A 16818-nucleotide genomic window follows, 5' to 3' on the forward strand; every position below is an offset into this window, starting at 1 on the left:
ACTAAAGGAATGCACAAGGGTGATTAATTAGTGTCTGGATGCATGGTTTGATTTAGAAATTTGGTTTGAAATGTTTATTTTGTGGTAGCTTTTATTTCTGCATTTAGTTTAGAGATACAGCACTGAAACAGGCCCTTCGGCCCACCGAGTCTGTGCCGACCATCAACCACCCATTTATACTAATCCTACACTAATCCCATATTCCTACCACATCCCCACCTGTCCCTATATTTCCCGACCACCTACCTATACTAGGGGCAATTTATAATGGCCAATTAACCTATCAACCTGCAAGTCTTTGGCATGTGGGAGGAAACCGGAGCACCCGGAGGAAACCCACGCAGACACAGGGAGAACTTGCAAACTCCACACAGGCAGTACCCAGAATTGAACCTGGGTCGCTGGAGCTGTGAGGCTGCGGTGCTAACCACTGCGCCGCCCCATTGTCACCAAGAGAACACTATGATGGTCAGTATCAGAGGGAAGGCAAGGTGTGGGACTTTTGTTGAATGGGAATTGCGTTTGTCTTCACTGGTACTGCAATTGGATGAGACAATCATGGACAGGCCAGCTGGAAAGGGGCTGTGTTGGTTGCTTCCTCCCCCTTAGCTGCTCGCCATATACCTGGTGGCAAGGATTGTGCGCTCACAATGGCGAAATTGTTCAGGATACAGTAGAACACGATGAATCATGAGACATGCTCTGAAGAGTACTGTAGGGTTCCTCCAGAGTGGTTTAAGCACCCCAATGGTCTGCTTGATGACATTACATGTGGCAGCATGGTTGTCGTTATATGCATGCTGCGCACGTGTGAGTTGCGCACCAAAGTCATGAGCCAGTGGGCCAGTCGATAGCCGGTGTCACCAGTCACCAGCCCATAGTGAACTGGTGTTGAATGAAAGCATCATGATTGCTGCCAGAATACCAGGTATTGATCTGCATGATGTGTTGAGTATGGCTGCACACCGGCTGGACTTTGAGGGAATAGTTGTGGCATCTCTGAAGTTACACTTAGCACCCACAGAGTGACGTGTGTGCAATCAATGGCATCCTACACTGTGGGGAAACCACAGTGAAACATCATGCTCGCTCCACCTGCTTCTCCCTGGCAAGAGTGAATGGAATGTCTTCAGCTCTCTTCCATACAGAGCCTCAATGACCTCCCCTTATACAGCAGTGAACTGAGAGGTGCTGAAAAATATCACTTGATCCAGCCTGGAAGGAGCCTGATGCGAAAAGATTCACGGCAATGTTCATCTTCAAAGCCACTGGCAATGCCATCCTCACCCTCTTTGAGGCTGCAGTGGGTGGCAGATTTCAGTGAGCACCTCCTTGGTGAAACAAGACGTCACACACATTGTTCTTACTGCAATTATATGCCTTGGTGAGACTGCACCTGGAATATTGTGTGTAGTTTTGGTCTCCTTACCTAAGGAAAGATATTCTTGCTATAGAGGGAGTGCGATGAAGGTTCACCAGACTAATACCTGGGATGGAGGATTGTCCTATGTGGAAAGATTAAACAGACTGGGCCTTTATTCTCTGGAGTTTAGAATAATGAGAGGTGATCTCATTCAAACATGCAAAATTCTTACAGGGTTCAACAGGGATGACACAGGAAGTAAAGGCCTGCTACCCGACCCAAACCTGACGGGGCCCGACAACATGTGTCGGGTTCGGGTCGGGTCGGGTCGCTCTTCCGGGTCCGGCTTTCAGGCTCGGGGCGGGTCCAGGTTGGGCCAAGTCTGGGTCGGACACACACAGTACTACCTTTTGGTTTGCTGGGAGGAAAAGGGAAGTTGAGTAAGTAAGCATCAAAATTTGAAAAGTCTGCCTGAGTTGGGAGTCTGGGACGTCAAGGAGGGAAACGTGCATCCGGACTACACAGACTCTTGAGTCTGCACAGTGAGTGAGTGAGCGTCTCTGTGATGTCATTGTGCTCATGCTACAGCTTCCTTCCATTCCATCCATCCAAAAGTGGTAAGTACAGTGAGTGCACTATGGATGTAAAACGAATGCTGTCAACTGGAGAAAGTGAACATTCTGGTGGTCGGGACGGGCTCAGGTCGGGTCAGACGCGGGAAAAAAATGGAAGGATTTGGGCCGGGTCGGGTTCAGGTCCGATGTGGTTCTGTCGGGTTCAGTTCGGGTTTTTTTTTCCAGACCCAAGCAGGCCTTTAACAGGAAGGTTGAGGACTCCCCTGGCTGGGGAGTCCAGAACAAGGGGACATGGTCTCAGAATAAGGGGCAGGCCATTTAGCACTGAAATGAGGAGAAATTTCTTCACTCAGAGGGTGGTGAATCTTTGAAATTTTTTGCCCCAGAGAGCTGTGGAGGCTCAATCGTTGAGTATGATCAAGACTGAGATCGATAGATTTCTACATATTAAAAACATCAAGGGTTACAGGAATAGTGCAGGAAAATGGTGTTGAATTAGATCAGCCATTGATCTCACTGAATGGTGGAGTGGGCTCAAAGGGCTGAATGGCCTACTCCTGCTTCTTCTGTTCTTAAGGTCTTCGCTAAGCTTGTGGTGGACGAATTGTTCTCTGAAGACCCTGGGTTTCCGCTGAGAGCCCTTCTCTCCCTCCTCCCCCTCGCTCATCGAGCAGCTTGTCCTCTTCTGTGCTCATTCTCCCCATCATGCTGCACGCCAAGGGGAATAGAAACTACCGCACCCATGACTGGGACCAAGTGGTCTGAGCAGAATCCTTGAAGTGAGAACCAAGGCCTTCACCTATGCCATATCACTTCCTGCTATCTTCAGCAACACTAAATAACAGTACAAACCACCAAACACTTCTAAAATTGCAGAAACAGCCAGTAGAAACCAATCAGCAATTAACCTGAAAGTGGTTTATCCCTTTAAATAGCACTGGTGGGAGTCCTTCTGCTACTGAATGCACATTCAGCTGAGAGAGCATCAGCTGGAGCGTTCAGGTCTAAAATGGTACTGCTCGAGTCAGATCATCATTACAAGCTGATTGGCACCACAATCTGCTTGCTCTGTATACTTCCAGCACACCCTCACTGCCTGCACTAACAACCTACCCAAAATAGTGTCTGGTACAGTCTGCACCAGAAGTGGGCACGCACAACGCAGACACCATTTTAGACCCAAAGTGGCACCTGTAGCACTGAAAATATGTGCTACACAACCAAATTTTGTGCCCTCAAACTCTTGCTGGTGTAGAATTCCATAGGTGCCAATTGGCCATGCTTAATGTAAGAGCTTAGACAAGAAGTACGAATTAGTTATTTAGTCCTGACCTCTCCCAATATCCACATACATATAATTTCCAGCAAGGAATAAAGGCATAGTGATCAGAAGCAGGAAATCTTTCCTTAATTCCAACCCAGAGGCATTGAGGCCAAATATGGTATCCCAACCGCCACCATAACTGATATCAGCAAGCTCAGCAAAGACATTCTTCATGAATCAAGCTAGTTCTATTCTGGAGAGCTAAGTAATTAATTAAGCTATTGAGGATTCTCCCTTAAACATTCTTGACAAAGCAGTTAGGCTGAGACAAACCAGCTCCGGTGGCAGCTAGAAACTCGGGGCCAGGTCTGAACCAACTTGCAGTTCTAATTGAACAGTTAGGCTACAAAACAACTAGTTTGATCAGAATAAATGGATTTCTTAATAAAGGCGTGAATTGTGCTTATTTTCAGGAACCTCGATGCACTGAAGCGGCAAGTCTGCCACAAACAGTACATGTCACAGACCAGGCTCCTGAACCCCCACTACTGGCTGGTCATCTGTGTACTCGTATCATTCCAATTAATTATCAGTTATTTTTATGGGTGAACAGATGGCTCCTTCCTGCTCAGCAACCATTTGAAAAGTGTTGCAGACTGTTAACAGGATCCTATTGGGAATGACTGCAGAATTTCAGTGGCGTAAAATGGGTTACCAAGGCAACCATTCAACAAACATCAGGGAACAGAGATGTTTGGGAAAAATTTTGTGAACATTTTAGCTTTTTGTTCAATTTTCCTCTGGGTGGGACCATATCTGTGGTTATTATTCCTACGCAATCCACCTCCAAGGACATCCAACCCTAACCTAGGCCTTAATGCTGAAGCCAAATATGACTTTTCAAATGTGCAATTTTTTTTCCTCCTCATTTCTTCTAGCTCTCTCTAATCCAACAGCAATTTAGAAACCTTCCTCCCAACAGTATTTATAAACTGAGCAGATGGTAGTATTGTGGTGTTCAACTGGTATACTGTTCTGAATATGAATTTAGACACCCGTCCATGAATATGACAGACTCCTTCAGTATGCCCTACCTCTATAGCAGTCTATACACAAACCAGCAATGTAGACCTTTTGCACACCCTTGTGAATCTTGCCCTAACCTAGCACTAAATAAGATGTTCTTCAGCAGAAAGCTGCAGAGGATTATTACAGGACAGAAATGCCTCCAGGATGGCAAGAACTTATAGGCACGAGTTGCTACTTTCCTCCTTGTGGGCTCAGTAAAATTTCACATCTGTGTAACATTCTATGAATGACATGCACAATACTGTAAACAGGTGCAGATGAATAAAAGCATTTTTAAACCATGAATGTCTATGTTTTTAAACATTTCAACAGCATGAGGGGTCATTTTCACATAGTTCCACTATTGCTGCTAAATCAGCAGTGTTTTCGTTGTTACTCAGTACGCCAATTCAAGGGTATAATGGCATGGATAATGGCCAGCTCTCCAACCCTATGTACATGATGCATATATCTGGTGAGCTGGGGCAGGTACAGAATCCACCGGAAACAGGTGGGAGCTTCATATTATAATAGCAAGGAAGTGATGTAATTCCATCTTACATATCATTTTGTAGACATCACGCTGGGTCATGCTAGGTGCAAGTGCCACCTCCCCCTACCAACCCTGTTATATAAAGAACTTCCGTGCTATATAGGTACTGAGCTGGAAAAATTGCAAAATTAGAACGCCCAGTAAGCTGATTCATTCAACAGTTTTGTGGTCATTACAGCATCTTTTTTCTTTCTGTTTTACCACTTTTTTTTCCTGCTGGTATTCAGGTTCACCTGCTTCTTTTAAGTACTCATCACTACTTGCACCAATAAGTTTCCTGTCTCCCATATTGGAAGAGGAGGAACAACAACGGAGGGAGACCAGGTAGGTTGTCTACACGGGGAGACACTGTACCCATTCATTGGTACGCACACACCAACATCTGCAGGCAACAACAGGAACTTGCATTTTTATAGTGCCTTTAACATAGTAAAATGTTCCAAGATGCTTCACAGGAGCGTTATCAAATAAAATTTGACACTGAGCCACATAACAAGATATTTGAATAGATGACCAATTGGTCAAAGAGAAGGTTTAATAAGCATGCTAAATGAGGAGAGAGGTGGAGAGGTTTAAGAGAATTCCAGAGTTTGGGCCTAGGCAGTTGATGGTGGATCAGTGAAAATCAGAGATGTGCTAAAAGTCAGAACAGGATGAGTGCAGAGATCTCGGATGGTTGTAGGGCTGGAGAAAGTTTCAGTGATAGGAAGGGATTTGAAAACAAGAACGAGAAATTTAAAATTATGGCGTTGCTGAACCGGGAGCCAATGTAAATTAGCAAGCACAAGGGTAAAGGATGAAAGGCATTTGGTGTGAGTTAGGATATGGACAGTAGAGTTTTGGATGAACTCCAGTTTTCAGTGGATGCAAGGTAGGAGGCTGGCCAGGAAAGCGATGGAATAGTTGCTTCTAGAAGGAATAAAGGCATAGGTAAGGATTTCAGCAGCAAATAAGCTGAGACAGGGGCAGAGATGAGTGTTGTTAGAGGTGAAAGTAGGCAGTCTTGGTGACGATGTGGATATAAGGACAGATGCTCAGCTCAGGGTCAAATAGAACACCCGAGTTTGCGAATGGATCAGTCTCAGACAACAATTAGAGAAGGGGGATGGAGTCAGAGGTTCGGAAGTGGAGTTTGTGGTGAGGGCCAAAAATAATGGCTTCAGTTTTTCCAACATTTTGTTCCAAGAAATTTCTGCTCATCCAGTGCTGGATGTCGGACAAACAGCATGTCCAATCAGAGGCAGTAGAGGGGATGAGAAAATGGTAGATAGATTGAGCTAGGTGTTGTAAATGTACATGTGGAACCTATAGCCCTGTAAACTATTTCCCTTCAAGTATTTATCCAATTGTCTTTTGAATGTTTCTATTGCATGATCACAACAAATCAGTGTACAAAAATGTTTTCTCATACCATCTCAGCCTGCACCCCAAGAAAAATATAGACCACCAAGCATTGTCATCGAGGGAACTGAGCTGAATGCCATCAAGCAATTTACTTATTTGGGGGAGCGTGGTCTCATTTGATGCTACCATAGACAAGGAAGTGGGTAATAGGCTCTCAAAAGCAAACAGTACATTCGGCAAACTCTACAAATGAGTGTGGAGCAACCATAGCCTCAGAGCACAGAGCAAACTCAATGTACAAAACTGTAGTCCTCACCACCCTTCTGTATGGCACTGAGTCATGGGTCCTATACTGCCATCATGTACGCCTTCTACAGCACTGCCTCCACAGCATCAAGATTTGCTGGCAGCATCACATCACAAACATTGAAGTCCTGGGAATAGCCAACGTCACCAGCATCGAGACCATCCTCCTGCAAAGTCAACTGTGTTGGGCGGGTCATACTGCCCGGATGGACGACAGTTGCCTGCCCAAGATCATGTTGTATGGAGAGCTGACCACGGGTAAAGGAACAGAGGGGCCCATGCAAATGTTTCAAGGATTCCCTGAAGAGGTCCCTCTCTGTGTGCCACATCGACCATCGCCAGTGGGAAGCGCAGGCCATAGATCGTGATGCCTGGAAATGCTACATCAGGAGGGCTATAGACACCTTTGAGACAATTTCCCCCAGCAGCAACTACACCTTCACTTGTATCCGCTGTGGGAGAATCTGCCAGTCACAGATAGGCCTGACTAGCCACCAGCAGGCCTGCAACCGATGACTACAACCTTCCCAAAATTTTTGTCTGCAAAGTAATGCCAAGAGAGAGTATAACTCCGTTGCTTTTGTACTCTCCCTTTATAGTAATAAAGTCAGGGATACCTTTTTTTTTTAAACAGCCTTCTCAAGTTGTTTTGCCGCTTTCAAAGATTTGTGCACCTACACGTCCAAGTCATTCTGCGCCTGCACCTCCTTTAAAAGTGTTCCATTTAGTTCATATTGTCTCTCTTCATTTTTCCTACCAAACGGTATTATTTCACATTTCTCTGCCGTGTGTCTTCTGCTTTCACCAGTCTCTCTATGTCCTGAAGTCTGGTATTATCTTCCCCATTGTTTACCACATTTCCGAGTTTGGTGTCATCTGTAAACTTTGAAATTGTGCCCTGTATATTCCAGGATATTAATATATATCAAAGCAGTTCCACCAGTTTCATGAGAAACCACTTCCTAAGGTTGGGTGGCTGTTGCTAACGACACAACCTGTCTTTAATACTAAGATGAAGTGTAAGAGCCCTCACTAGTCACACTACACTGACCTACTAACTGCATAGACAGCCCAGTTTGACCCCTTCTCACCTGTCTCCAACGTTACCAATCTAGTGGACACGCTCTCTATTGGCGGTGGTGACGTATTCCTCGTGACGGCCAATGGGCGAATGCATCCGTTTTGTTGGGTTTCCTTGGCTACGTGGGGGGCGGGGAGTAAATGGAACGTAACTTCCGGTCTTTGCTGTCTCTTGCATCAGCATCGTTAACAGCAGATCAGAATGGAAAGAGGTGAGGGTAAGTGAGTGAATGGTTTTTACTGATATGATGGCTTACGACAAATGTATGCTGGCGTATAGCATTGATCCCCTATGGCTGTTCTCATCTTGTGCAACGTCTGTGATTAGGTCTTTATTGACTTGTCAGGGTTGTTGCCACGGGCTGTCCATTATTTGGTCTAAGGGTCATCACCGTGTACCTTCACACCCGATCTCAGCCCTGCTGCGAGTCTGGTCCTCAGCGTCCTTCAAACCTGGGACTGTCTGGGAGAGAGGGAAAAAAAGATCCCGACAGCACCGGTCCGGGCTGTTTTGCAGCCTCAGGCTCTCAGTGAAAGCGAAACTGAACTGGTGATGTATAAAATATATTTGGGTCTTCGTTATAAGTTCTGACTTAATTGACTGGTTCAAGTCTTTGGATTTAATCCCAACCCCTCAATCAAATGTCACTAATACGGTTGCAGCTACGGTAGCATCGTGGTTATCTTAGATTTTGTGATGAATTAATTCACAATCTGAGTAAGGAAATATCTTGAAAATCGTGACCATAATATGATTGTTTTGACATTATTTGTGATGGAGAAGCACCAGTCACAAATCTAAGATTTTGCATTTAAGTGAGGAAAACACTGAAGGGATGAGAAATAAATAAACTGGGTCGAACTGTTCATGGATAAACTGCAGACAAGCAGTAGGAGGTATTCAAAGAGGTATTTATTATAATACAAAACCTGTACATACCCCTAAAAGGCAAAAGCTCCATTTACACATTTAAGCAACCATGGTCAACAAACAAGGTAAGAAGCAATATTAAGTTTTTTTTAAAAAGTAAATTGAAAAGTGGAATAACTATAAAAATTATAAAGGGATACGAAGGAAGTTATAAGAGGTACACAAGGGAATAAAAACAAAAGTTTGCAAGACATCAAAGCTAACCGTTTAAGTTTCCTTAAATATGAGAGAAAGAGAGCGGTGAGGGGTGCTGTGAGCCCAGTAAAGACAGATGCAGTTGAGACTGTAATGGACAATCAAGAAATGGCAGACTTTTTAAATAAATACTGTGTATCCGTTTTCACAGTGGATGATGACAATACAAGGAAATAGAGCTTGGCTACCCGACCCGAACCCGATGGGACCCGATGATCTGTCGGGGTTGGGTCGCTCTTCTGGGTCCAGCATTCGTGCTTAGGTTGGGTTGGGTCGGACACAGTGGCAATGTTGCCTTTTGGTCAGGGAGGGAAAGGGAAGTAAGAGTAAGTTTCATTAATTTCCAGTAGTCGAGTCGGGTATGGCGTAGGAAAAACCCAAAGGGCCCGGGTGGGGTTCGGGTTAGATGTGGCTGGGTCAGGCCCGGGTGGGGTTTAAATTGTATACCCGAGCAGGTCTTTACAAGGAAATGTAAAATTAAGTGAAGGGGAAGAACTTTGTGGATATAATACAAGTTTCAAAAAAGGATAATGGATAAAATAACAAGACCTTATGGTTTCTATCATATCTTCATCTTTGGCCTCCTTGTCTCGAGAGACAATGGGTAAGCACCTAGAGGTGGTTTGTGAAGCAGTGCCTGGAGTGGCTATAAAGGCCAATTCTAGAGTGACAGGCTCTTCCACAGGTGCTGCAGATAAAATTGGTTGTCGGGGCTGTTACACAGTTGGCTTTCTCCTTACACTTCTGTCTCTTTTCCTGCCAACTGCTAAGTCTCTTTGACTCGCCTCTCTTTAGCCCCATTTTTATAGCTGTCCACCAGCTCTGGTGATTATTGGCAACTGACTCCCATGACTTGTGGTCAATGTTGCAGGACTTCATGTCGCGTTTGCAGACGTCTTTAAACTGTTAAAAGAAACAGGTGAGGAAATTGCAGATGAATGTACATGTGGAAGGATGGGAGCGGGCTCAAGTGGTGCACAAACACTGGGCCAGTTTCTGTGCTGTATATTCCATGTAATCCAGAGACCTGGGCTAATAATGAGAGTTAAAGTCACACTATGGCAGTTTGTGAACTTGAATTCAGTTAATGAAGTAAATCTGGAATAAAAAGTTAGTTTCAGTACTGGTGACCATGAAGCTATCGGATTGTCATAAAAACATATCCTGATTTTCCCTTCACCATAAGGACGGAAGTGCGGATGTTTGCTGATGATTGCACTTCCTCAGTTAATGAAACCGTCTGTGACTGCATGCAGCAAGAACTGGACAATGTCCAGGCTTGAGCTGATAAGCGGCAAGTAACATTTGTACCACACAAATGCCAGGTTACGACCATCTCCAACAATTGGCTGTTGACTGGACAGCAAGAGTCCTCCTCGACATTCATTGGTATTACTATTGTCCACACCCCAACTATCAACATCTTGATCAAAAATGTAACTGGATCAGTCTCATAACTACTGTAGCTACAAGAATAGTCAGAGGCTGGGTATTCTGCGACTAGTGACTGACCTCCCGCCTCTCCAAAGTCTTTCCACCACCTATGAGGCATGTCAGAAGTGTGATTTTTTTTTAACATATTCGTTCAAGGCATCACTGGCTAAGTCAACATTTGTTGCCCATCCCTAATGGCCCTTGAAACTAAGTGGCTTGCTAGGCCATTTCAGAGGGCAATTTAAGAGTCAACTACATTGCTGTGGGTCTGGAGTCACATGTAGATCAGACCAGGTAAGGACGGTAGATTTCCTTCCCTAAAGGAGATTGGCGAACCCAATGGGTTTTACAAAAGTCAACAATGATTTCATGATCACCATTAAACTAGGTTTTAATTCCAGAATTTTTATTAATTGGATTAAAATTTCACCATCTGCCATGGTGGGATTCAAACCCATGTCCCCAGAGCATTAGCCTGGGCTTCTAGATTACCCAGTCCGAGTGACATTACCACTATACTACCACCTTCCCATGATAGAATACTGCCCACTTGTCTGGTTCCAACTACACTCAAGAAGCTCAATGTCATCCAGGGCAATGCAGCTGGTTTGATCAGCACCCCATCCACCACCTTAAACTTTCACACTTTCCACTACTGACGCAATGTGGCTGCAGTGTGCACCATCTTCAAGTTGTACTGCCGAGGCTTTTTCAGCATGACCTCCCAAACCTGCGACTTCTACTACCTAGAAGGACCAGGATCCCAGGTGCATGGGAACACCACCACCTCCAATCTGTGTCCCCAAGTCCTTGTACCATCAGTCATTGGGAACAGTTTTTCCTTGTCTGTCTTATCTAAGCCTGTCATAATCTTGTACACCTCTATCAAATCTCCCCTCACTTTGCTTTGCTCCAGGGAGACCAAACCTAGTTTTTCCAATCTAACCTTGTAACTAAAATCCCCCATCCCTGGAACTATTCTGGTAAATCTCCTCTGCACCTGCTTGAGGACCCCCACTTCCTTCCTAAAGTGTGTTGACCAGAACTGGACACAATACTCTAGTTAGATTCTAACCAGAGCCTTAAAAAGATTGAGCATAACCTCCTTGCTATTGTGCTTTATGCCTTTATTTATGAAGCCCGAGTCTCAATATGTCCTGCCACCTTCAAAGATCAATGCACATGCACCCCCAGGTCGCTCTGTTCCTACGCACTCTTCAGAACTGTGCAATTATATTACATTTTGGCAGAAGGGATAGGGAGGGGTGAGGTATCACCTCGCACTTGTTTGTATTAAATTTCATCTGCCACGGCTGTCCATTCTGTTAGCCTACCTATGTCCTGTTGCAGATGGTTTGTATCATCCTCACTGTTTGCCACTTCTCCAAGTTTGGTATCATCGGCAAATTTTGAAATTCTACTCTGTAATTCCAGGATCCAAGTCATTTATATATAGCAATGAAAGCAGTAGTCCAAGCACTGACCTTTGGGAAACACCACTGTCTACCATCCTCCAGTTTGAAAAACAGCCATTTACCATGACTTGCTGAATTAGATTAATCAAGCATGATCTGCCTTTTACAAATCTGTACTGGCTGAAACCCCTCCAAGGATCTGTTGATTTTTTTTCCTTGATTATGGTTTCTAAAACCTTACCCACCACTGATGTTAAACCAACTGGCCTGTGGTTGCTAGGTCTGTCCTTACACCCTTTCTTGAGTACTGAAGAAATTAATGAGACTCAATGATGAAAAATCCTCTGGACTAACGACCTGAATTCTAGGATTTTGCAGGAGCTGGCTGCAGAAATAGTGGATCCATTAGTTTTGACCTTCCAGCATTCTTTAGCTTCTAGAACAGTTCCCAAGGATTGGAAGGTAGAAAACAATGCTGCTATTTAAAAAAGGAGGAAGGGAGAAAACTAGGAACTATAGGCCAATTAGCCTAACATCACTGATACGTAAAATGCTAGAATCTATTATTGGGGATGTGGTATCAGGGCACTTAGAAAGTCATAATATGATTACACAGAGTCAACACGAATTTATGACAGGGAAATTATGTTTGCCAAGTCTGTTAGTTTTTTGTGCAATGTAACTAGTAGGATGGATAAGGGCGAAACAGTGGATGTAGTGTATTTGGATTTTCAAAAGGCGTTCGGTAAGGTGCCACACAAGAGGTTATTATACAAATTAGGACTCATGGGATTGGGGGTAATATATTAACATGGATTGAAGATTGGTTAATGGACAGAAAACAGAGTAGGAATAAATGGGACATTTTTGGGTTGGCAGGCTATAACTAGTGGGGTACCTCAAGGATCAGTACTTGGGCCTCAGCTATTTACAATCTATATTAATGACTTAGATGAGATGACTGAGTGTAACATGTCCAACTTTGCTGCTAATTCAAAGTTAGGTGGAAAGTAAGTGGTAAGGAGGACGCAAAGAGGCTGCAGGGCGTTATTGACAGGTTGGGTGAGTAGCAAGAACATGGCAGATGGAATATAATGTGGCGAAGTGTGAAGTTATCCACTTTGGCAGGAAAAATTAAAAAGCAGAATGTTTTTTGAATGGTGAGATACAGGGAAATGTTTGCATCCAGAGGGACATGGGTGTCCTTGTACATGAATCACAGAAAGTTAACATGCAGGTATAGCAAGTGATTAGAAAGGCAGAAGATATGTTTGTTTTTGTTAGTGTCACAAAAGTGCCTCTGTGTTTTGTTAAAACTATTTTTTAAGGATTCATTTTTGAATGATTGAAGAAATGTTAAACTTCTGGGTTTTCAAAGGGCGTCATGTAAAGGCCACTTGACTTTGGAAAAAACAGTGCCTGGAAATGTTTTTTGAAAGAGGAAACTGAAAGGACTTGTTTCACACCAACATTTACTGGTTGTCATATGACTGAAGTTAAAAACAGAACTGAAACCCTGGTAACTGGAAAGCTATGTTCAGAGAAGTGGCAGGTCAGTTGGTGGACTTTGTGTTTCCAGTTTCACTTTTGAATTGTTTGGAGCTGGGAATGAACTGTTTAAAAGGGGTTGAAGTTTTAAAAAATAAAACTGAAGGACAGAACCCCAGCTCAGCCTAGCCTGCTCCATCTCTTTAAAAAGCCTGCAGAAAAAAGAGAGAACTTTCAAGGAGAGCAGAGAACTTCCAAGGAAAGAAGACCACAACCCAGCTCAGCTTTCCAACACCTCTCGACAAGACCCTGAGAAGTCCACTGTGTCAATGTGTCTCTTGTCGTTGAAGAAAAGCCTGCTAAATTAATTCTCAACTCGAACAGAAAAGAACTGTTCTAATAGATCACAGTGACCCCTTTACGTGTACTCGGAAGCCAGACTGTGCACCAGTTTGGAACGCAACGTTTCTCATCTGCTGTTTCTTTAAGAATGAGCAAATATTCAGCCCAAGTTTATTTTGGTCTGTAATAGATCTCTAAACAACAAATTTTATTTTTCTGGTTAATCGGTGTATATGTGTGTGTGAATGTGAGGGGCTAAGGTAAAAAGGCAACATTAATATTTCAATCTGTGCATTTATGCTTTACTTCATTACTGGTTAAGGCTTGTTTTGTAATAAACTGATAATTTTGTTGTTTATTAAATAAACCTGGTTGGAGTATTTTATTCTGGGGAAAAATAGAGTATATGATTGGCCATATAGGTAAGTGGGAAATTTAAATATATCTTTTTGACCTGTGGAGAAGTTGGACTAGAATAAACAGTGCACTCCTCCCGTCTCAGTCTTAACAGTTAGAAAGGGATTAGAGTATAAGAATAAACAAGTCTTACTACAATTATACAGGGCATCTGGAGTACTGTGTGCTGTTTTGGTCTCCTTACCTAATGAAGAACACACTTGCCCTAGAGGGAGTGCAATGAAGCTTCACTAGACTGGTTCCTGGGATGAGGGAATTGTACTATGAGGAGAGGTTGAGCAGAATGGGCCTATATTTCCTGGAGTTTAGAAGAATGAGAAATGAGCTCCTTGAAATATATAAAATTCTTAAGGGGCTTGACAGTGTAGATACTGAAAAAATCTTTCTCCAAGCTGGGGAATCTGGAACACAGGGTCACAGTCTCAGAATAAGGGGCAGACCATTTAGGCTGAGATGAGAAATTTCTTCACTCAAAGGGTTGAGGATTTTTGGAATTCTATACTCTAGAGAGCTGTAGATGCTCAGTAAGTGAGTATATGCAAGGCAGAGGTTGATAGATTTTTGGGTACTAAGGGAATTAAGGGATATGGGGATAGTGCGGGAAGGTGGAGTTGAGGTAGATCAACCATGATATTATTGAATGTCAGAGCAGGTTTAAAGAGCCAGATGGCCTCTATTTCCTGTTCTTATGTATTGTTTGAGGCAAGGTTAAAGCTTATGAATCTTATAAACATCACTTGGAGTGTCTGTATGCCCCCTTCTCAGTGTCATTACACCTCAGCCAAACATATGGGTGATTAGCTGAGGATGTTAAAAGATCCACATCTGACTTCTGTATACAAAAAAGATAAATTTAAATATTACTCACTCACTGAGCCTTCTCAAGTTGACCGCTTTTGCTGTCAAGTTTTAGTGTAATATGGTTTAATTTGCAAGAATTATTCCTGACTTTTAAGCCCCCACTTCTTTTTGAAATCGCTGGTTTAACATTGTTAGTTACCTTCCAATGAAAAATGATAATTCCACAGCTGCTAAAGCTTGCTAACTACACCCATTTCAGGAAGGAAGGGAGGCAAGTCAATTTACTAAGCACAATGACATTTTTGTGTGGTGGGTGGAGGGAGCGATATACATTGCACGCCTGTTGATGTGATTGGGGGCAGGACTGCTGTTTGTTCAGGGTCTCCAGGAATCTACGACACTTCAAGGTCACTTTCTGTGGCATGAAAATGTAGATTCCATGACAGTTCTGTTCAGAGTTCCAGGGCTTCTCTGCCTCATAATATTTAAAGTACTTCCTCAGTACTGTTTTTAAAATATTGTCTCAAACTGGTGTTTTTTTGTTTAAAAGAATTGGAGGTTTTGATCTGTTTAAAAGCAGCTTACTCTGCTTCACCTGCTGCTTGTTTTGTTTAACACGCTGGTAATCTGAGCACTTTGTGTCTTGGGTGGTAAGGAAAGCTTACCATATATACTCGTGTAAAAGTCAAATTTTTGAGACCAATTTTTGAGGCTAAAATTTGGAGGGGAGGGGGGTCGACCTTTCCACAAGTCATATTTTCTAACTTTTATTAACAAAATAATAGCCACCATGGAGACAGAGTGTAGAGTCGGATGGATGCGCTGGAAACTATGTATCCATTCTGGCAACGTTCACTGACCCATTCTTCAACTTTACCATCTAATTGTGACCACTTGCTAGTCTTTCCCCGATGGCACTTTTATTCTTTGACATCTTCATGAGGAGTTTGGAAAGCTTTCTCCAATCTCCAATATTCTTCTCTGATACTTTGAATTCTCTTGCTGCCACACAATTATTTGCCTTCTCAGCACATGCAACGACTTTTAGTTTAAACTGTGCTGTTTATTTGTTGTTCTTCCTTGGCGCCATGTTGAAAAAATGTGGTGGTCATAGCTGAATATTCAGGTATTTATACTTGTGCATGATTAGAATGTTCTGTCTGCGTTCTAAAAGTTAAGGGCGACTTTTACACGCGACATAGGAAAAATTCATGATACTTTGGCCTAAATTCATGGGTCGGCTTTTACATGAGTGTATATGGTATGCGTTGCAAGTGCAGTTTGATCTGCATTTAACAAATGAGGTGTTTGGGGTATGAACCCTTTCTCAGAAATGCTATCCCCTTAGTATTTCATACCTTGCACACTCTGCAGCTGCGTAACTGTATTCAGCTTCTGCAAAACCATTTGATTAAGGGTGTATTTACATTTCACCTCACACCAACAGTACACTTACAGTGCAAATGCAACCTAAATCCAGCAGGAGAACTTGGCACCAATTCGTCCCAGAGTCAAGCCAGGACTCCACTTCAGATTTACTGTAGGTGGGGGAGAAATTTTGCGGAGATTTTTGGCTTCACCTGCTGTAACCTCAGTGGAAGAGTTATGGAAGCACCAGAAAGATGCTGGTTTTACGCTGTTTTTCTGAGGTTAATGCTGATCGTTACACAAATATTATGGTGGACAAGCTGGAGAACCCCTACACAAATTCACCTGCCAGATGCTGAGTGCCAGTGCAAAACAGAAACAAATGATCTGTTATCTCTGTTTCTCTTTCCATACATGCTGACTGATCTGCTGAGTAATTTCAGCATTTCCTGTTATTTCAAAACGGGAGCTACTTCTAAACTTGTACTGTGAATGTACTTAACGAAACTGAAATTTAAGGGGTTAGATGATCCATATGAGGATTAACAAACTATTTTGATGAGGTGTTGATGATTGGTGTATCTGACACCATTCAGATTAAGAACACCAGGGATTGTTTTCAATAAAGTAATGTGGAAAACTGGGGTGGAAAAGCAGAGAACCATAATTGAGGCAAAATTGGAATCATGGTTCTCTAGGAGCCCTGTATATATTGTTGGTGTGAGCCAGGCCAAAGCTGTTGTATCTTCCATGCCCACTGAAGCCATTTTCTTTACACTGGAACACCTGAAAAATAACCATTTTTTTTTTCTCCCACAAATAACAGTGACATCTCTTTGTGGACCTTAAACTTATGCAATCGCAACCTTTATTT

General features: G+C 43.1%; 2 protein-coding genes across 11 annotated transcripts in view; both read left to right on the forward strand.

The window, feature by feature from the left end:
• Positions 1-4564, forward strand: part of LOC137376993 (oxysterol-binding protein-related protein 8-like) — a 209723-nt gene extending 205159 nt beyond the window's left edge. For all 8 annotated transcript variants that reach the window (XM_068046065.1, XM_068046064.1, XM_068046066.1 and 5 more), the window contains one exon: positions 3676-4564. In XM_068046065.1, the coding sequence (XP_067902166.1) occupies positions 3676-3811 (136 nt within the window). In that variant the 3' untranslated portion in view covers positions 3812-4564. The remainder of the gene's footprint in view (positions 1-3675) is intronic.
• A 3103-nt stretch (positions 4565-7667) lies between these two features.
• Positions 7668-16818, forward strand: part of cars1 (cysteinyl-tRNA synthetase 1) — a 103955-nt gene continuing 94804 nt past the window's right edge. The window contains exon 1 of one of the 3 annotated variants that reach the window (XM_068046074.1): positions 7668-7771. In XM_068046074.1, coding sequence (XP_067902175.1) covers positions 7756-7771 — 16 coding nt within the window. In that variant the 5' untranslated portion in view covers positions 7668-7755. The remainder of the gene's footprint in view (positions 7772-16818) is intronic. The other 2 variants (XM_068046075.1, XM_068046073.1) reach the window with 2 other exon arrangements.

Source organism: Heterodontus francisci, chromosome 14, assembly GCF_036365525.1.
Source record: "Heterodontus francisci isolate sHetFra1 chromosome 14, sHetFra1.hap1, whole genome shotgun sequence".
Lineage (NCBI taxonomy): Eukaryota > Metazoa > Chordata > Chondrichthyes > Heterodontiformes > Heterodontidae > Heterodontus > Heterodontus francisci.